Here is a 20,963-nt window from a genome sequence, read left to right as displayed (position 1 = left end):
TTATGATTAGGATTGTTATTATGCCAAAGTAAAGAGTTTTTACATTTAATAGTATTTGATAAGAGTTGTTTTAAGAAACCTGTTGGAAAGAAATACTGGTGGATCAAAACAACTTCTAAGCTCCCAAGGGCTCTTATCTATCCAAGAACCCTATTTTTAATTCGTGTGAATCTTTTATTTTTCCTCCCCATGAAGATTTATTACTCCTTAAAAGTATCTTCAGTTAGCTACTTTTAAGCCCTAAAAGTGGCCTTGTTCTGTGCTGTGTTTTTTCGTCACCCTGTGACAGAAAATGAGCTCCACTGTTCGAGGGGAAAGGCCTGTACTTTGGATCTTGGCTACCAAATAGAGCAGCTTTTCTGTTCACCCCACAGCTGCTGTTAATGTTTCATTCTGCAACTGCTAGAGGATGGGCAAGTAACCGTCCTCATATGAGACAAAAATATAACTCCATTAGTCAGCTGGCGTGGGTTGTTGAAGCAGAAATGCAGGCAGTATTTTCTCCTGGTGGAGAAAAATCCATCACATCCTATTAAAGTTGCCATTAGCTGACTATGGGGGAATGTACATTTCCTGAATCCACGATTGCCTGTTCCCCTTACTTTGATGGCTGTCTACTTTAAAACTTGTAATTTAGTCATAACTATTATAAGATCATGTTACATCTCTGGGGTTAAATCTATTTGACATATAATCTGTCTGAGAAAAGCCCTTAAGAAATAATGTTGCTTGACGCTAACTGAACCTTAAATTATTGTGGCGTGAATTAGAGAACCTTGTTCCTAAAGAGGTTCCACGAGCTTTCTGAAACCTGGGCTTCTAAGATCTAGTATTTTAACTTTTAGACTATTTAGTATTTGAACTCAGTGCTGTTAAACATGGATTTTGAAGTTTCTTTCAAAGGTGGGTTTGTTTGGGTTTTTTGGCTTTTTTGTTGTTGTGTTTTGGTTTTGTTTGTTTGTCTTCTGAAGGTTGAAAATGTGATAGGCTAGTGGCATCATTGACATCCTCTTGCCAGTGTTCATTGTAAAGTTTAAGTGAGGGAGAGATATAACCCTTCGATTTTTTCATGCTAACATTTGAACCCTTAAGGGTTTTGGATGCTTAATCTTCATAACATGCAATTATGACATAAAGCAGAACCAAGAAAATGCAAAGATGCCTTCTTTTCATAGCTGCTTATCAGTGAAAAGAAAATTGTTTTTCTTTGTTTTCTGGAAGTGGCGATTTTTAGTCATGTTTAGAGCAGTGTTTCAGTAAAGGATGACTTTTTCTCTGGAAGGCAAATGCAGATGAGGTCAGGCTTCCTCTTAGTGCTTAGTTTAGTGCTTAGAGATTTTGTTAAAATCTCTTGGCTACCTCATTCCTTATTTCTTTAATCACTTATGTCCTTTTTGGTTTTTTATGTAGTGTGGACGGAGAGAAATGTTCAAATCTCTTAAATTGAGAGGGGTGAGTATTTAACCTTGACATGAGGAGTGAATGGTTCTTTACAGTAACACTTCTGGTATTAGTACATCAAATGTTATGGATCTGTAATTGCAGATTACAGGTGCATTAACACTTATAAATTAAAGGCAGAATATTATTCAGTCTTATCCTGTATGGCCCATATCTGTCTCCACATTGCGTACAATATTAAAGTTGAAGGAGAAATGATGCAGTGGCAAACTGTAGTCTAGTTTTCATTTTTATTGTAGTTACGTTCTAATATAGGCAGATGCTGGATGTATCTCCAGCTAGTTGGCAGTTGTCTGTCTCTGGTGTTTTCCGTGTTTCTTTAGGGCAGGTAATGGGCAATGCCTTATGCTGCTTTCAGTTTGCTCCCTTCTCCCTCTGATTGGGTTGCTTCTTGTTATTCTCAATAAGCAAGCTATGTGGTAGTAAAGAACTTCAGAACATAGTAGTGAACACTAAAGTTAAAATAAGAAAATTAGATTACTGTGTTGTTATACAAATATAATTTAGTTACATACTTAATGACTCTACTAGTTGAATTAAACTAAAAAGTAAAAATTATGCAGCTCCAGCTGAGGGAGCTATTTTCTGTCAAGTCAGTTCCTTGCATGTTCATGTAAGTCATGTTCCCTAAAACTTAGTATGGAAATGTAGACAAAATTTTGTACTATTTTACACAAGAACTTGGTTGCTGGGCTAAAAGCTGTTGTAGAATGCAATGATTATTTTGTAAGATTGAAAATAAAGTCTCTGTAAAAATCTGTTGTAACTTTTCAGAAAAGGAAATGAGCAAGGTCCTATTCCAATGTATTTGATCAGACAATCCTCATTTTACCGAAGAGCTAAACACAACTTCATGTATCCAAAGGCTGGGCCCTTGTGAGAAACTTATCTGCTCTTTGCTGAGAGCGAGTAGTGGAATTTCTCCTGAGGTGCTGTGTCTGGGGGTTGTTTTCCTATTGCATTTTTGCACTTTGGTGTTCAATAAAACTTTAATGTTTTCCCCTCATGAAAGGAAAATCCATCTCCACTATGTTTCTGGTTGGCCTGCATCTGCCTGGCAGCTTCCAGGCAGCTATGGAGGTTTCTTTTCAGCTTTCAACCTTTCTCCTTTTCAGTTTCACTCTCCTGTGAGTAGGCTCATCCTCTGCATGCGTTGCTCATTAAACGGGCACTGTTTTTCCTTCAGTGCAGTAATTTTCTTTATGTCAAAGCCTTCCTGCATGCTGAATAATGCATCTGAGTCTTCGTTTTTTTCTCCGTACTACTTGAAGTTGCATGTAGGCAGCTGGCTAGTTTTGCGTATGGTGGAGAGAGGGGAGCTGGAGTACGCTATAAATGCTTTTGTGACCATGGGCAGGGCTTCTCTTATCCTTGGAGCAACATTTTCTGTAGTCCCTACTTGTTACTTTAATCATAGAATCACAGAATACCAGGTTGGAAGGGACCTCGAGGATCATCTGGTCCAACCTTTCTAGCAGAATCTAGACGAGATGGCCCAGCACCATGTCCAACTGAGTCTTAAACATGTTCAGCATAGCGGAGTCAACCACTTCCCGGGGAGATTATTCCAATGATTGACTGTTCTCATTGTGAAAAATTTACCTCTCGTGTCCAATCGGAATCTCCCTGGGAGTAACTTGTACTCATTACCCCTTGTCCTCACCATGTGACTCCTTGTAAAAAGGGAGTCTCCATCTTCTTTGTAGCTCCCCTTTAAGTACGGGTACATGGTGATGGGATCACCTCTAAGCCACCTTTTCTCAAGGCTGAACAAACCCAGCTCTCTCAGCCTATCCTCCTACGGCAGGCTTCCCAGACCCTTGATCATCTTGGTGGCCCTTCTCTGGACCCCCTCCAGCCTGTCCACATCTTTTTTGTATAACGGGGACCAGAACTGTACACCATATTCCAGGTGTGGCCTGACAAGCACTGACTAGAGTGGGATAATGACTTCTTTATCTCTGCTGGTGATACCCTTTTTGATGCAACCCAGCATCCTATTGGCCTTCTTGGCCGCAGCAGCACACTGTTCACTCATGTTGAGCTTCCTGCCCACCAGGACCCCCAGGTCCCTTTCCACGGAGTGGAATATATTGGCAGAATTTAGTAACTGGTCTCTGTGAACATGGAGATGTGAACACTGGGATCTGTAGGCTTTCTCTCTCACCTGGATCTCTTTGAATTGGGTTGGTAGGGAGCTTGTTTTGCCTCTTACGAATTGAAAGAGATTGCCATATGGTCTGGTATAGTTCACGTACACAACTGTGATCCAGTAGAGGAAAGGCAAACTCCCAACCCCCCTACTGCTGTTTCAGAAAGGAACAGACAGGAGGAAGTAGGAGTGAGAACAGATTTCTGGATAGATTGGTAGGCAGCGGGGTGAATTCTTAGCACTTCCCACCAGAAGTTTATTCTAATAGGCATGGGGTTTTAACTGTGTAACTGCTGCTCAGGAAGCTGGAACATGAGGATCAAGACTAAATGCATAAATAGACTTATAGGGCTAATTTCAAATTAAAATGATAAAAGTATTTGTTTCATATCTGAAACAAGACTGTGATGCTCTCAGCCTCTAGTTGTGTGAAGTTAATCATGGCTTGATTTTTTTTTTTAATTTCTATTTCTTTCAAACTTTATGTACAGCTGAATGTAAGCACTACTGGCTATATCTGGAAAACACTACTGTAGCAGTATCCTGACTGAGACTTTCCTAAGATTCACACCTGGTGGTGGAAGTGTGTGTATAATAGATCTACAGTGACTGAAATATGTCAAATGCAACAAAAGATTTTTCTTGGTTTCTGGGTCTCTTAAAGCAAAGGGGTAATTTTGTCTATTTGTTCCCATACTGTACAGGAAGAACAAATGGATTTTTATGTTGGACAAATGGCTACGTTATTGGTCATCAGTTTCAGACTGATTTAAACCAGAGTTAAAGCAGTAAACAAAACAAACAAACAAACAAAAAGGCCAAGTATTTAGAATTAAAATTTGTGTATGGACTACAGAACAACTTTTATGGCTTTCCTTTGGATTAAAGATGAATTTATATGTAAGTGGCCCCCCCCCCCCCGAATAGTTTAGATAAGTCTTTAAATAATTGTGTAAATCTGCTTTTCTAATGATGAAGTATAGTTTTGGGCTGCCACTGCAAAGGATGGTTTATGTTCACCTACACAGCCTTGGCCTTAGATCTAAGGGGCACATGACTGCAGGTGATGTGCGGCACTGATCTGTCACAACCATCTTTTGGGGATGATGGATTTTCTGTTTTGGTTGCACAACCAGCTCACTTCACAGATGCATACTGGTTTGAGCTAACACAAGGGAAGTAGCAGAATTGTGCCCCGAGTCTGGAGGAGAAGAAAGGAGTAGGGATTCAGGCTGCATTTAGGTGAGTAGGTTTAGTTGCCTTCCCATTATCCAACAAAATCAAATAATTTTTGCTACAGACCTACAGATGCTGAATCACGCTACATGTATGACTGTTTAGACATCTCATATGAATAAAATCTTGCAATTAATAAGGAGCTCACAAAATGAGAGATCTACGTAGCGTTTATGTGCTATGCATAGCATACTGTACTCCTATTGTATAACTGTTCAATGGAGCATTGCCCTTTAATTTGTCTCGTGGAGATGCATCATCTGTCTGTGTCAAAATGCTTGCATGAGTGTAATCTGGAAGCTGTTTTTCTTCTGAGTGCCAGTGTACTGGAACCCAGTGTTTAAAGCTTGAAATTCATGGATTTTGTATTTCCTTGCATTCTCAACAAATACTGAATAACCTTCTGTAAATAATGATCCTTATTAAAGGATGAATAGCTGCAAAACTTGAAGGGTTTTCATGTATTTTTTTTCTTCTTCTTCTTCCCCTTTTGAAAAGGGGAGATTTGTATTTCCTTTCCCTTATGTGCTTGGCATAATAATGCAGGAGTACAAACTACAAAAAAAAAAAGTGGTAACAAGCAACAGTGGTTCATGATGCCAATAGTACTGCAGTTTGGAAAATGTGTTGTACCAGTAAATTGACTAGTCTCAATTAAAATTTAAAGAGTCTCCATTGCAAGTAGTTAGTTAACAGTATAGTCACTTGATCAATTTATGTTATTCCTTAAAATGAATAAATGTTTTCTAGCAGAAAAGGTTCGTTTGTCAAATGATTGTTTTCTAGATTGTTCTTAAAAGCTACTTTTCTATTTTAAAACTTTTTTTGGGAGATATTTTCTTGGGTATTGGTGACTGTGCATCAATGAAGATAAGCTGATAAATCACTTCGGACAAATGACATTTGTTTGGTATATGTTAAACTTCTTCCAAATAGAGGTTGCTATAACTTCTTTCCAATAAAAAGATCCAGACTGAGTCTTATTAGAGTTTGCATTCAGACTTCAAAATACAGACAATTGGAATACAATATTTAGTGTTACTTTATTGTAAAATTACTGTTTATGAGTATAAAAGTTTGGCCAGATAGGCTGTATCAATGCTTTAATTTGCAGCAAGATAGTGCTCATTTCTTTCATCTCTGTGTTCAAAATACTAGGTTTTACGTGGATTAATGATGTCAAAATTAAAAGCTACATGCAGGTTACATGTGCTTATAACTGCTTCTCATATTGTGATGTATTTTCAGTTGTATTTCTTGAAAACTGTGGTTTCTCTGCATCTCAGTTTTCACCACATTGTGGGATAAACTTTTTGCAGTGTTCAGAATATCTGTTTTCTGTGCTACCAGAGTTAATCCCCTTGCATCTTCTGGAATCAAGAGGGCTTTTGCTTTGTGTATTCAGTCATTACATAAAGGAAATATAGTTTGTTTTGTTAGCATGTAAACTGGGCTTTACTAAATACAAAGAGGGCCAAAACATATCACACTAAGAATTTAGAGAAAGAAAATGTACGTTTCTTGGGAGGAAGAAAACTATTCATAACTTGTTACGTGTTTGGTGCTCATCATTCCACGCATATGAAGCCAAAAAACCAGAAAATCTAAGACTTAAGTTCTGTTGATACTGCAGAAAGATCAAATGTGCCAAACTGTGACTTAAATCCTAGGTGCTCATATTACTAGTTGTGGCTTAATCTGAAAATACATATATAATGTAGAAAAGCAGTCAAGCTCCAACTGGGCTGTAATGTGACTGATCCCTTCTTTTCCTGATCCATGCAGACTTACGTGAATGAGAGTTCGGCAATAGCTGCTGACGGTGAAGCAAACGCTCATATATGCATGCGTTCAGACACTGCTCTGGAACTTGTGTTGAAGCATCATGTCTACAGAACCACTTTGAGCAGTTACGAGAGCGCCTTGTGACCAAAATCAGTCATTTACTGATTAAGATTGGACAATCGTTCTGGATTGAAGTTAACCTTTCTTCTGGATTACTCTTGATTCACATCAGCTTCCTAGTATTGATCACTGCAAAGTTGCAGAAGCAGTGGAGAAAGTGCATGGCAGGAATAAACGATCAGGGCAAGAGAAGGACGAAGAGTGCTTTTGGCAACAAGGACAAATCATATTATTTTTGAAGTGCTTATAACAATAATGGTAGTGCAGGTATGAAAGTTGCCCTGGACTTGTTAGTAGAAGATAGTGTAGAGCTGTCAGTGGTTTTGTATTCTCTTACCAGTCTCCGTTAAAGGATCTCCTGAAATCAGGCTGCAGAAAGTGGTTACAGAAAGGGTAGGAAGAATCTGATTGCTGTGCATTTTCATCTGTCTCTGCTTACTGTGGAAATGCTGCTTAGAACCTTTCTTTCCACTCTTTCATGATCCCTAGCAGTTTTCCACCTGTGTTACTTAAAACTATTAATATGATATAGATGGTAATACAATAGTTTGTATTTGAATTTTTACTAGTTTAGATTTAGCTACAAGATTTTGTACTTGTATTTTAATACAGAAAAAAATCAGTGTGTTATAGAAAGCCGTAGCATAAGAATTGCATGCTGAACAGTGATATGCCCTGTGATTATGCTTCTCTCATACAGTTAAAAGCAAATACTTTGTGTTTGTGCTGCACACATTGAAGAAGGGCACCCAGTTTTTCGTCATGTCTCTGCTGCTTGTTTGGGAAAAGGAGATGCTGTTTCCTCTCTTTCTCCTGTGTCCCCCCCGCCCCCCCGCCTTTTTTTTTCTTTTTAATGTTATTTACTTGGTAGGGAAGCCTTTATGCAAGCCGTATTCTTCCCCCCGATCTTTTCATGTCACTGACTTTTGAAACATCTATTACTTCATTTTTGTTACTTGAGTTCTGGCATTTTTAGCTCCCCTTTCTTCCCCTTAAATAACTCTTGGGCAATCTTTTCTTTTTTGTGCTTCCTAAAGAAACAACTGTGTCAGCTGTTTTTCTTTAAACATCAGCTTTTTATGTGGAATAGTCAATATTGTTTTGTTGTTTTTTTTTTTTTTTTACTCAGTCTTTTGTGAAAATGCCTCAAATAGATGGTTGTGTTGAGTACCAGTCACACAATATTTCCCAGTCAACATATGGGTGAAGAAAACAAGGATGAGGTATTTTAGTCATCAGGTAGTTAAAATTGCAGAGTGTCGGTTCTAGAATCCTTTGACTCAGATAATCACTTCTCTCTTGATTTTTCTTTTAGTCAATAAGTTTTTAAAATTAATAGTAAACAAGTCTTTAATAACACTGGGAGGAATGGATACAAATTACAAGCAAATGAATTCTGTCTAGGAATTACTGCATGACTAGGGAATACCCTTTCTTCCCTTCAAACACAATAACTTTTTGACGTTTGAGCAACCAAGTTCAAGAAGCAGAGCCCTGGGAAACACTGTTGTACATCCTGTATATAAAGCTCATACATGATGAATGGATTCCCAGTTTTGGGTTGTGAACGAAGTACAGAATTCTGTCAGATGAGCTTTTACAATACAGCCAGTACTTTAGGCTTAAATAGTGAAAATTTTGGCTCAAAAATTAGAGATTATTTGTTAGCATCAGTAAAGAAGCTACTTGTAATATGTTATTGGTCTTTTGACCTCATTTTTCAGGATGCATAATAAAATGCTGATTGTTTTTCTTTAGCTAGTAAAGTAGTTAATTACTTCTCCTGGTTTACTGGGGTTATTTGGACAGTCTCATTGCAGATAAAAGTACTCAAAATTCATTGTTATTTGTAATAAGGTGAAATTTATTTGTAATTATTACTGTTTTAATAGTAGACCTTGTGCTTGGGATATGGATAGAGAAGGTCCTTCTGTTGCTGGAATAAGTGCAAAAGTCCATAACAAAACATATAGGTGCAAATGAAACAGCCAAATTTAGGTTCCTGTTTCTTGAGTTCGATCTTCACCATCTATACCTATTTGTCCATTCCACCAGTTTAATTTCTCGTTATATTTATTTAATATATAATGTTATCTTCTGTCTCTCTAAGCAGAGATATTTAATTTTCTGTTTGTATTTCTTCAATTATGCAGTCAGGATTCATTTTCAGTGCTGTTAAATACAAGAACACAAATATTTGTGGAACGGCTTAATGTATCTCTCAATTTAGATTTTTCAGGTTTGTACTTTATACTATATTTTATAAACTATTTTATTATACCATATTTTGTGTAATAGAAGTGGCAGATAGTCACTTAAAATGTTTTTAGGGTGGATAGCAATCTGTTTTGCCTAGTAAAACTGCGCAACATAGATGTCAGAGCTGCACCAAAAAAAATCTGCCTGGTTGTTCCTACATGACATTTTTGTCTCATAGATTGACTGGAGCAGAAAGATCTTTCTTCTGCTCCTTGCTTGGATTCTACTTTCAAAGAACCGTTTTGAGCTTGCATTGTGTCATGTTGCACTTGCTTTCTTGATACTCTAATCACATATTTTGTGCAGTGTGACTTAGCTATCTCTAGCACCCTTTTCAGGACTTCCCCCTTATGGTGAAGTCCCAGCTCAGACCCGTAACTCCTAATGGTATTAATGGTTTTGAAAAGTCCAAAGAGGAAGCAACGCGATGTAATCATAACGCTAAATCATCCCATGATCTCAGTGTTGTAACTCTTTGTTTAGGACTTTGCCGTGGCCAAAACAAGGAAAATGTAGCTGGTGGATCCCTTTTCAGTTGCTGAGTAGACTGGGAGATTCAGTGATTATTGTGGGAGTTCTCATGACTAGCGATCACTTATGAAGTGTGAATGTATTCTTAGTTTTTGTTACATATTTGGGGGGAGGGAATGCATGTATGCTTTTTTATTCTTTTTCTGTGCAGTTGGTTACAAGTTTCTAAACTTTTCTTCTGGAACAGCAGCAAATGATACAACTTAAATAATCTTCCTTTGAACTGAAAGGCTTTTCAGTGTGTTCTTTTGCCCTCTGTTATGTTCATGCATGACCCATGTATTCATTACATACGTCTTTTTGTAGAAACTTGGGAAAAGTATTACTTCAGCAGTCGTTGGAGTGGGGAATGTAGTTACACAAGGCTTAGTTACACTTTTTTGATGCACTATTAACATTCCTATGTTCTCTGACCTTAGGACTTGTGAATCACTTATTTCTATGCTCGAGACTGCTGGCTAGGATGCTAATTATTACTGAGATTATCAAACATAGATCATACAGTTATATATTGGCTATGTAAGTCACATTATTCATGCTGACGTATTGCAAATATGAAGGGCATACCATTAAAACGTTTTGTATGATCTTGTTAATCTTTTATTTCTTCTCCTTTGACGGATTATTGTAATAGAAATCTTCACATTTGACTTTCCCTTGTCTGTCTCAAGTTTATTTCCTCTATCCCAAATAATCATGGTTTGTTAAAACTACAAAAAGACTGATTCAAATCACAAAGTGTGGTGCTGCATAGCAAGGGAATGGTAGCTTCCATTTGGTCACTGAACATAGACCTTTAAAATAGATCTGTAAGTTCACAAGCTGTCTTCCTTAGGACTCATTTAGATTTTTGTTTTTACTCTGATTTTGGTGCTATTTGTTAAGCATTTTGCAGTTTGGCTTGTAGTCTTTCTGTTTTGTTAGTGTGGACATTTATGATTTGTCCATTTTGTGTTTGTTTGTTTTCTTATTATGTTAAAAAGAGCAATTTAGCATTAGGGATTTTCCTAGAATATAATTTACTTTACAACATCACTTTCATATGGGCAGGTTAAAGTCCTTGAAAAGCCACGTCAGTGTAAATGTTGAGACAAGCTTTAGGCCTAACAATATCAACAAATGATACTGCCGTTCTAATTCACATAGTTTTAAAACACTATTTCTTATACAACATTCATTAGCAATCTCACAGCTCAGCAAGACAGTTAAAGAAAGATTATTTTTGTAAGTGTGGATATGCTTTATTTGGTTTCAGGTTCTGTTCCTTTTCTGTGCAGGCTGAGTGGGAAATGCATGCCAGGAATAATCTGGACCTCTTATAAATTTGTTTTAATGTGACAAGATTAAAATTTAGATTTTATGGTTGCCTACCTAATACCAAGTGTTACTTGAGGTGAGTAAACTCAGTGGGATTGATGCTTTTTTCTTCCATAAATGTATTGCCAAAAGAGTATGTAGCGGCTCATCAGCTAAGCTCTGTATACTGTATACCAACTTGTATACCACTTAGATCTTTCTTGAATTACTCTCATTACAGATGCTCCCTGTCCTGAAGAGGGTATAGTGCAGGACAAGCTGAAAGAAATTCAGACATAGTAAACATAAAATCTGAGACAATGTTTTCTGGTGCGTTAGAGAAAGTATAGTAGGGTCTACTTGGTTTGTCCTTTATTGTTGATAAATAAGTTCTTAGGTGTGTTAGGAAGAGAATAATAGCTTTTTGGACATTTGTGGAGCACTATTCTTAAATGCAAGGAGCAGTGGAATAAAAAGTACACAGGCGCTTGTTTGAAAATCACATTTTCAGGACAGCCTGTCATACCTTCTTAGAGTAGCTAAAATGGTTCATAAGAAATCTTACTATGGTCTTCTTTCAATGTATTAGTTACCTTCATCTTTTTTTAGTGGTCAAGAACTTTATTACAAAATGACTTGTTGATGAATGCATTCACATCCCCTGTTAACAGGGTCTCCAGAGTCCTGCCATCCTTAATCTTGATAGCTAGATGACTAATAGCTTCGACTATGAGGGTGATCTAATTGTACTTGCATACTTGAGTGAAGCTCAGGGACTTTGTGAGTATGTAAGACTGGAGGAAAACGGCCCTGAGAGAAGAGAGAATTCTGACTTCTTCACATATAACTATTACCTGAAAAACTTTCCTTAAATTATCTTTCATAAACTATGGTAATCATTGCTATTCCAAAGAAAATAAAAGGCACAACTGAATCTGTAAGCTCCATTTGAAAAAAAAAAAAAAAAAAAAAATTCTTTCTAGGCTGGATGGATGTTGTCTGATGACATTTACTGGAAGTGTCAAGTTGTCTTAGCTTCAGTGGAATCTGCCTTAGGCTATAAACTTGTGCTTGTCCCAAGTTTGCTGAAGTGCGGGCAAAAATTAAAAGCTTGTCTTCCATCGTTTCTTTAGACGTTCCTCTGTTTTTGCAAGGTTGGAAAGAAATAGTAACTTTTCTTATCTAAAAAATTAACTCCTCCTCTTGTTTTATTTGTGGGCTTTTTCATCTTTATTTACATGTTTCCATGCTAAGCAAGTCACAGTTAATACATGGCATCAGTACCCAGTAGCTCGATTGCTACTTGATAAGAAACAAGTAGTGATTTCACAAAATTAGAAGAGGTACAGACAGTTCTGTGCTATAAATGGAGTGAAGAGATTCTTCTCAATCTTCAGAAATTCTGGGGTAAGGAGGAAGAAGAAACTATGAGAATATATAGAGAGAGGAGAAGCTGGGCTGGGATGAAGAATGGATATTTCTGGAGTTCAGGGCTGTCAGCTTGTAAAAATGAGACAAATTTAGGGTTTTCTGGAGGAAGCCTGTTGAACTTGGGGGGGCATATGAGTAGCAGGATCTGACCACTCAAATTCTGTTATCCCATCTGCCTAAAATTGGGTGGAATTTAATCCAGGAGTCCCTGGTACCAGAAGTCCTCTGTTGTTAAGCGGGCAGCTGTGGGAGTCATTAAAAAGCATCTTCCATGTCCAGCCCATCTCACCAACTCTTACAGAAGGGAAGTATATACTATATACTATTTTTTTAGTTCTGCTACATGTGTCCAAAAGCTGTGGACTCATCTTTGAATGTTACTTTGGTTCTTTTTAACTTCTGTGGGGATGGGTAGAAAGACAAATAAGTTTGTTTGGGTTTTTTATTTGCTTATGTATTTGATGTCGCATGTAATTTTCTAAGTAATATGCCTTGACCAGACGGTGTTACAGAATCCATACTATTAGGAAAACTTAGGCCTCCAGAAGGCAGTTTCTTTAAAAGAGGTGGAACCCAAGTATGTGTCGTGATCTCCTTTAATCTGCTAAAATATTACTTCATTTAACCAGTCCTCATGGATGACATACAGAAGGAATAGAAACTAGCTACAATTATTGAACAAGAGGAGGTGCTGGGGAGCAGGGCTAAAATGTTATTCACGGAAATGTCAAATATCTACTTTGTGTGTAACTTTCATGGTTTTAAAATCTTTTTAACAGCTTCTCTGTTCTTCATGTGCTCTTGTGCATGGCAAAAGCTCTTGCCGTAGTAGCCATTCTTCCTTGCAGCACTGGTTACTTTACATGGTCACAAATCTTAAGTTGGTGGTATTCAAATAGGAATGTGGTTCTAGTGCTGCTATTTTTTAATTTTTTTTTTATGTTGTGTCCAAGAGAACACTTCATAACAGCAATATACTGTTTTGACAGTTTCCCATTTTGGACACTTGCTCATTTGTGTCTCGTTTTCCTTTTTGAATTGTGGGTGCACTGTCAAACACCTTGTTTCACAAGCCTCTCATGCTAAATAATAATTGTATAATCAAGTATTTTTGGCTCTTTCAGAATACCAGTTATCCCCTCCTTACACAATACAGTTTCCCACATAGCTTTTTTCCTTCTGCCATTTTGAGTTCAAGCCATTTTGCTTGGTAGTTCAGATTTCTGTAAGTAGATTGATTTTTTTTGTGTGTGTGTGTGTTCGAGCAGGAATGTCGCATTCAGTTTTTCTTTTTGCAAAGTCCAAAGCTCTTCAGTAAATTTACTGCAGTGTTGGTACCATTATCCTAAATGTAACAGCATTTGTCTATAGTTCCTCCTGGAAATCCATGTCTTTTCTTGCTAAGCTTCTCACAAAAATAAATTTCCTGGGCATAGTAGCCACACATGGTTGCTGCACCTCCTGTCTTCACTGTGAAGAATACTTTTTGTCTCTCTCTTAAAGGAGAAAATCTGTAAAGTTTTGCCTTCTACCAGCGTAATAGTTTGGTGTGTATTCTGATTTGCTGGAATAATTTTGAGAGGAGAATGATAACAGTCATGTCAGGCAGAGCTTCATATATTAGTTGTTATTATGAAAAAAAAAATACATATACAGCAGTTTCATAAAAATGAATAGGATATGCTGTCATATGTTTTCTTGGTGTAAATTATGTCTTGTTTAGTACTCATGCTATATTTGCATCTTCTTCTCTTGTAGATAAGTCATTAATGTTTTGTGCCAGTGGCAGTCATTCTCTAAACTTGTAGTAACAAAGGGCTTTATATCATCAGCAGTGTACCGATATGTTCATGGTGAAATTAATTATTTTTCTTTTCTAAATTGAGTCAATACTCAACAAATGTTATCTGCAAGTAAAATAGAATTTAGCTCAGTGGTCTGATATTACCTTTTGGTACTCTGGGCATGCACGTACTCATGAGCACTTCTCTAGCTGGGAATTGTAAAATCTTGTGCTAAGCTGTTTGGATAATAAGAACCATAAAAAGCCAAGTGTGGTTCATGTATGCTCTTTGGGTGAGGCTACAAACACGTAAGTATATTGCAGCAGAAGTTGGAGGGGTTAAAGTACGTGTGTAAAGTGCCAGTCAAAGGTAAAGAGCCTTGATCCATGACCAGTTCACATTCAGAGATCAGCCTGGAGCTGTTACTTGCATGCCAGCAAAGATAGTGTAATTTCATAGCAGAGTGTGTCACGATTTTTCAGAATGCTTTTTTTTTTTCTTAGCCTTGTCAGAAGTGTTTAAATAGCAGTTGTGCACAGCGACAACTCTTACTTGAAAGTATCATGAATTCTCATAAATTAATCCATATTAGGTATATTTATAAGGTCGTATTTTATTGAAATTGCTGTGCTTTGAAATATGATACTAAATAAAAGAAAGAATCACAGAATAATTGAGGTTGGAAGGAACCTCTCGAGGTCATCTTGTCCACTGCCCCTGCTCAAGGAGGACCACCTAGAGCAGGTTACCCAGGACTATGTCCAGGTGGCTTTTGAACATCTCCAAGGATGGAGACTCCACGACTTCTCTGGGCAACCTGTCCCACTGCTCAGGCACCCTCACAGTGAAAAAGTGGCTCCTGATGTTCAAATGGAACCTCTTGTGTTTCAGTTTGTGCCCATTGCCTCTGGTCCTGTCACTGGGCACCACTAAGAAGAGCCTGGCTGTGTCCTTTTTGCACCCTCCCTTCAGGTATTTGTATATGTTGATAAGACACCCCCATGTCTTCTCCAGGCTAAACAGCCTGAGCTCTCTCAGCCTTCCCTCATATGACAGATGCCCCAGTCCTATAATCATCTTAGTGGCCTTTGCTGGACTCCCTCCAGTAGCTCCATATCACTCTTGTACTGGGGAGCCCAACACGGGACGCAGCACTCCAGGTGTGCCCTCACCAGTGCTGAGTAGAGGGGAAGGGTCACCTCCCTCGACCTGCTGGCAACGCTTCTCCTAATGCAGGCCAGGACACCGTTGGCCTTCTTTGTCTCAAGGGCGCATTGCAGACTTATGTCCAAATTGGTGTCTACCTGAAACCCAAGGTCCTTTTCTGCAAATCTACTTTCCAGCTTTGAAAGAAACTGTAATGCTAAATATTTTTACCAAAGCTAAGAGGATCAGTTTCTCATACGGTTCAGTTTATAATTCCACTTGAAGATCCACGTTTCTTGATGGTGATGGTAATAGCTTTGTAGTACTAAAAAACAATTTGCAATTGCAGTTCAATTGTCTTAACAAACATTTCTGAGATCACTCATTGTTTTTCAGTCCTATATTAAAATAGAAATGTGCAAGATGCAATACAAATAGAAGACTGGTAGTGCTCAGTGTGAATCTAGGAGAGGGAGGATTTGCATACCATTGAAACTGGGTTAAAATAAATGTAACTCAAGAAGATAGCTGCTTCCCCCCCCCCCCCCCCAACATCTCTTCCCCTTTTTCTCTGGGAAAAATATTTTGGCAGAAAATTCTTAACCTTCATTCTCTTTTGGATCGCTAATGGAAGAGAGGACAGATGTTGTAATAACATTTGGTATCTTTAATTGGCTTGATATTACACATAAGAAATACCCCAAATTATCAAAACAATTTATTTTTTACAAAAAAAGCCACAGTGATGCAATAACAATTGTGTTCCTCCCCCCAGCCACCAAAAGCAGGATTGTTCATTAGTTGCTGAGCGGAAGGTCCCAGCCTGTCAAGGTCAGTGGAGTGCTTCCTGGGCTTGAACAACAGTTCGGTCATCCAGGTCATAAGTCAGCTTGCACCCAAGAGCATTACAGTGATATAAACACACAGCTTTTGGAGGGAGGAGAGAACCTTTAAAACCTGTGGTCAGATTTTAGTCCTTGATGCTCTTAAAACAAAGTTGACGACAGGCAAGGGCTGCAAGTCTTACGTCTTTACTGCATTTACGGTTTGTAGCCCTTTGTTTCTGCCCCTTAACGCTTTCTCAGACTTCTTAGTTCACCCCACTCCAGCTGTTGATTTTAGTACAGGAATCATCTTCATTTGCTGATACTTTCAGAATGAAACTTCACACAATATACTATGCTATCTTGAAATTACTTCGTATCAAGTTTAATAGGTATACCATTGAGACACATGCTGTACTCTTCAGTAGCTCTTCACTACTAGGGGAAAATAACACTGTAGATAACCTTTTTTTTTTCTTTTTTTTTTTCTTTTTCCTACTTCATCACAATTTATAACTCACTGTAATCACATAAGAATACCATACTCTTGTCTCCTTACCTGAGGCACTCAGCTGTGAGAGAGAAGATCTGTTTCCGTAGTTGTTAGGAATTGGTCTTGGATTCCTGTGTGGTTGTCCCCAGTCTTCACTGGTGCTCAGTACTCACTCCTGGGATGCAGCATGCTCCTATGGACCGAATCCTGTTTGGCTTTTCCTGTAAACCTTGCTCGGCCTCAAGAGTTTCCAGTGGCCACAGCCAAAATCCGGGGGTCTCAGGAAAGGCTGGATGTAATACAATAGAATAGGTTTGGGCCTGCTGTTGCAATGCTGCTCTTCATGCTCCATTTCACGTGCTTGTGGTAGCTCTAGTAAAATGATTCAGAACAGTAGTGCTCAACTGATTGCCCTGTTTGGTTTTCTTTTGTTTAGTTATTCCTGATAGAGTTGCTAAACATGCAAGAGTAGGTAAAAATGCGAGGCTGTAGAGGTGGTGCCAGAAAACACTGGAGCTTTGTCTGTCCTTCCCACAGCTAAGCTACACCGGCAGTTTAACAATTTGTTCTAAAATTCCCAAAAGCAGATGAGACCATAACGCTTAGAGATACAAGACATCTGAGTGGTTTCAGTAGCACCAGTAGCTGACAGATGCCGTTTTGTTTGCAGAGGATTCTGGAAATGGAAATCACCCTAAGTCCTGCTGCTGCTTTGTGGCTAATTGCAAACCAGCTTGTATTGTTACTAAAAACAGCTATCGTTACCAATTGTGAGTTCCCTTAAAATATAAAAAATAATATTAAAACCCAACCACCACCAACAACAAAACCACAAGACTAAAAAATCTCTTCATAGTCTTTGGCATTGTTGCAAATACAGTAATGAATTTGTCTAGTTAATTTACAGGGTGGTTGTCTGGAAAAACTGTTTTGTTTCAATTTAAGAGGTTATTCATTAAATATTACCTGTTGGGGAATTTTGTTTTGGCTCTTGCACTAATGCAGTGGATTTTACAGTAGTTTCTAAAATACTTGAAAGGATAAATGTTGTTTAAAACAGTTTAGAAAATATGGAATCAAAACACAAGATTGTTAGGTAGACCAGACAAGGCATCCCAGTAATAGAGAAGGGAAAAAAACAACACTGACAGAAAACTTCTGGCAAATGGAAGTAGGTAAGCCATTGAGGTATGATATGCATCCTCCATCTTTGTGTCTCCTTAGCAATTCTTGAAAAGAAAATGGCTGTGGAGTGTAAACTTTCATTTAAAAGAAAGTTAATCTGTTGTAGTTCAAGTTTTCTCATGTAGCCTATGTGAAGTTCTGTTATAGCCCTAGATGGTGCTTAACTGAACTCTAGCTGCAGTCTGGTATATAAAAGAAAGCTCTGATATTCAAATTTACAACCAAATTTATGCAATGAATAACTTTAAAGCTAAATTTGTGGTTCGCTTGAATGGAGAATAGCAAAGAGAGTGTGTCGGTTTAACCAATTGGTACATCCTATTCCGTACTGTTTCAGAGGAAAGTCCGGGTGTCCTCAGTTTCTGTCAGAAGAGGCTGAGAGAACTGAGACAAAAGACTACCTGTGTCTGAAGCGTGCAACTACAATCTGAACTTACCTCTGAGTGAAATACAGTGATAGAGACCAATGAATGACTCAACTTTCAGTAATATCATCGAGCATCAAGATATAGCCATTTTTATTTGCAGATATTAGAATTGATAGATGCATACAATGAAGGATTGGATTCTTCTTGATTATATTTGTCTGCTGTGTGGGAGGAGTTACTAAAAGATGTTGGTACAGAAATGGTGAGAAACATTGACTGAACTGTCATTTTAACTATGAGGGTTAGGGGGAGGAGGAGGCTGTTTTTTTGCTTGGAGGGGGCAAACAAAGTCTATAAACAAATTCACTTGCCTATAAGCTAAAATTGGATAGTCTTGTTCTGTTTCCCATTTTGCAAGCCATTTTGTATTTAAGCTTTAGATGCTTGCAGCAAAACTCTTTTTTATATATAGTGAATCATATGCGTGAATCATGTGTGTGTGCGTGTGTGTGAATGTAATGTATTAATTACGCAAAAAAGCCTACCTTCAGTTATTTTGGGACATTTGGGGGGAAAAAATGAAGCAGTGATCATTTTAAAATACAACAGTTTGGTAAATGGTTATATCAAAAATAATTTTGTACAGAAGAAACAACTTTGTCCTCTTCTAATATTTCCTGTTCAGTCCTTAAATTTGACATCACTACTGCTAACTGGCATAAGTACTTAAACTCTCAATCAGAAATATGTTGCAAAAGATATCGTGAAGCTTATTTCTTTTAAAGTGTTGGAATGTTCATTCATGGACTATTACATTCATGCAGTAAATCCTACTTCAAATGTAGGATCTTATAACATCCTTGGTAAACCACGGTGTTTTCCAACTGATGTAGCAGCAAATTCATAACCAAAACTAAAATGTGTCATTTAATTTAAAAGAAATAAATTAAAGCTAAGAAAGAGAAGGTCACCAAAAACTCATTTTCTGAGACTCTGAAAAAGGAATTTGGCTTTTAAGTAATGAAGTCATAACTGTTTGTTTACTTTATAAAAATGCTAAATGATGGAAAAAGCTGTTAAATTGTAAAATGCAAGTAATTTTCCACACACGGCAAATACAGGAGAGAACCAGCTAGCAGACACTGCAAATATTAGGTTTTAAGTAGCCGTAACTGGTTCTGTTGTCGAACCCCACAGCATGTGTCCTGACCTACCCTTGCAAAGGACGGGTTATGTGCGTGGGGAGGAGGGAGGGAGGGATGAAGGGAAGCGGGGTTTCTGGCTAGAAGCCTGTTCTTGTTTAGATTTCAGTGGCACAAGGCCTGACCTCTTTCGGCTTTCTTGTTCTCTTTTCTGTGCAATTTCATGGTGGCTGACTGGCTTCACGATTAGTCTAAAATAAAACGGGAGTTGATTCTTACTCTCTTCCCACCCCTGGCCATCTCTAGCTAGATCACTGACTGTAAAGTTTTTGGAAGAATATCAGTTTTGACTCTGAGGAACTATATAATCTGGTTAAGTTTCTTTACAAGGAATCGCATGTAAGCTCCAAGAAGTCCTAATGAAGGCATAAAAGTACAGAGGAACATTTTTTTAGAGGGTCTTCTTAGGCTGGTTTCTTCTAGGTGACTGTTACGGAAGGACTGAACCACCACAATGTTAATTATTCTGATCTTGGTTGTGGGTTTGTTGTTTTGTTTTGGTTTTTGTTTTGTTTCTCTTTTTAACTAGACTTAGCTGGTTTGCATTTATGGAAAACTAATTTCTTCTTTTGCATCTCTTCCAGTAATAGTTATGCACGAGTGCGAGCTGTGGTGATGACCCGGGATGACTCAAGTGGTGGATGGTTACCACTTGGAGGGGGTGGACTAAGCTGTGTCACAGTCTTCAAAGTCATTCCCCAGGAAGAGAATAGCTGTGCTGATTTTCTTATCCATGGAGAACGACTCAGGGATAAAACGGTAACAATTTACATCCATTTAATGTTCCTATTAAAACTACATAGGACCTAAGAATAGATGTTTGCTTGTAGACTAGAAAGCAAATTTATAGTCTGTCTAATGCAGTTGCTGAGCTTTTATCCATATCGGTGATTATATACCTAAGGAGCCAATTATTTGTTTCAGGTATAATACCATGCATTTCTAGATTTAAGCATGTTGATCTTTTAGAAACTTTAAAACATATTTTTTTTCATTGCAGATTTCCATCCATTTGGGAAAACATTGTGCTATTCAGATTTTTTTTCCAATGGAAGGTTAAAGTTAAATCTTCCTGTTAACCTGTTTATACACCAATGATACTGTGTTTAATAGGAGTGTTAGAAAATGAGAACTTGTTAAAAACAAAAAATCTGAAGGAGTTCCTCAGTAATGATTCCGTTAGTTGTGGAATTTGACTATGGCAAAAAGTAGCCATTTTACATGAAAACAACTTTTGTGTTGGAAGAAAATATGAAGCTGACAGGTCCAAGAATTGATCTGGTTTGATGAACACATAGTATTCATTTATCAGCTACATTAAATAAGATACCAGTAATAAACTTGTCTTAAATAGCATCATGAAAGTGAGCCTCAAAAAAGCAAAACTGCTGTAGGATCTCAGCCATTTCTACATGCAGACCTATGAAAGAGAAAATTGGCTTACTAAGGCTTGCTTGGTTACTTGTGTGCCAAATGGGATTCTGAAGGGGAGGGTGTCTGACTGTGGAAACAGAGAAGTGGGGAAAGCACGAAACCTCCATCTTAATGACTTTTATCAAGAACTTACTCTTTTCTGCCAATAATTTGACTCCTGTGTAAGCTTAAAAGGTAGAATTGCTTCTTATACTGTACTGCTGATTCTTTCTCAAACATACCAGTTTCTCCCTTGAAGCAGGACTGCTGAGTTTTC

At 37.8% G+C, this 20,963-nt stretch overlaps 1 protein-coding gene across 1 annotated transcript in view; it reads left to right on the top strand.

Annotated features, from left to right (window-relative positions):
• SPRED1 (sprouty related EVH1 domain containing 1) overlaps positions 1 to 20,963 on the top strand; it is a 64,085-nt gene that overhangs the window by 15,866 nt on the left and 27,256 nt on the right. The window contains exon 2 of the mRNA XM_087746627.1: positions 19,858 to 20,032. Within this exon, the coding sequence (XP_087602753.1) occupies positions 19,858 to 20,032 (175 nt within the window). The remainder of the gene's footprint in view (positions 1 to 19,857; positions 20,033 to 20,963) is intronic.

The sequence above is a fragment of the Nipponia nippon genome, unplaced genomic scaffold, assembly GCF_047370975.1.
Source record: "Nipponia nippon isolate SJK-2023a ecotype South Korea unplaced genomic scaffold, ASM4737097v1 scaffold_10, whole genome shotgun sequence".
Lineage (NCBI taxonomy): Eukaryota > Metazoa > Chordata > Aves > Pelecaniformes > Threskiornithidae > Nipponia > Nipponia nippon.
The sequence above is the reverse complement of the archived record's forward strand: the minus strand, read 5'-3'. Positions and strand labels throughout refer to the sequence as shown.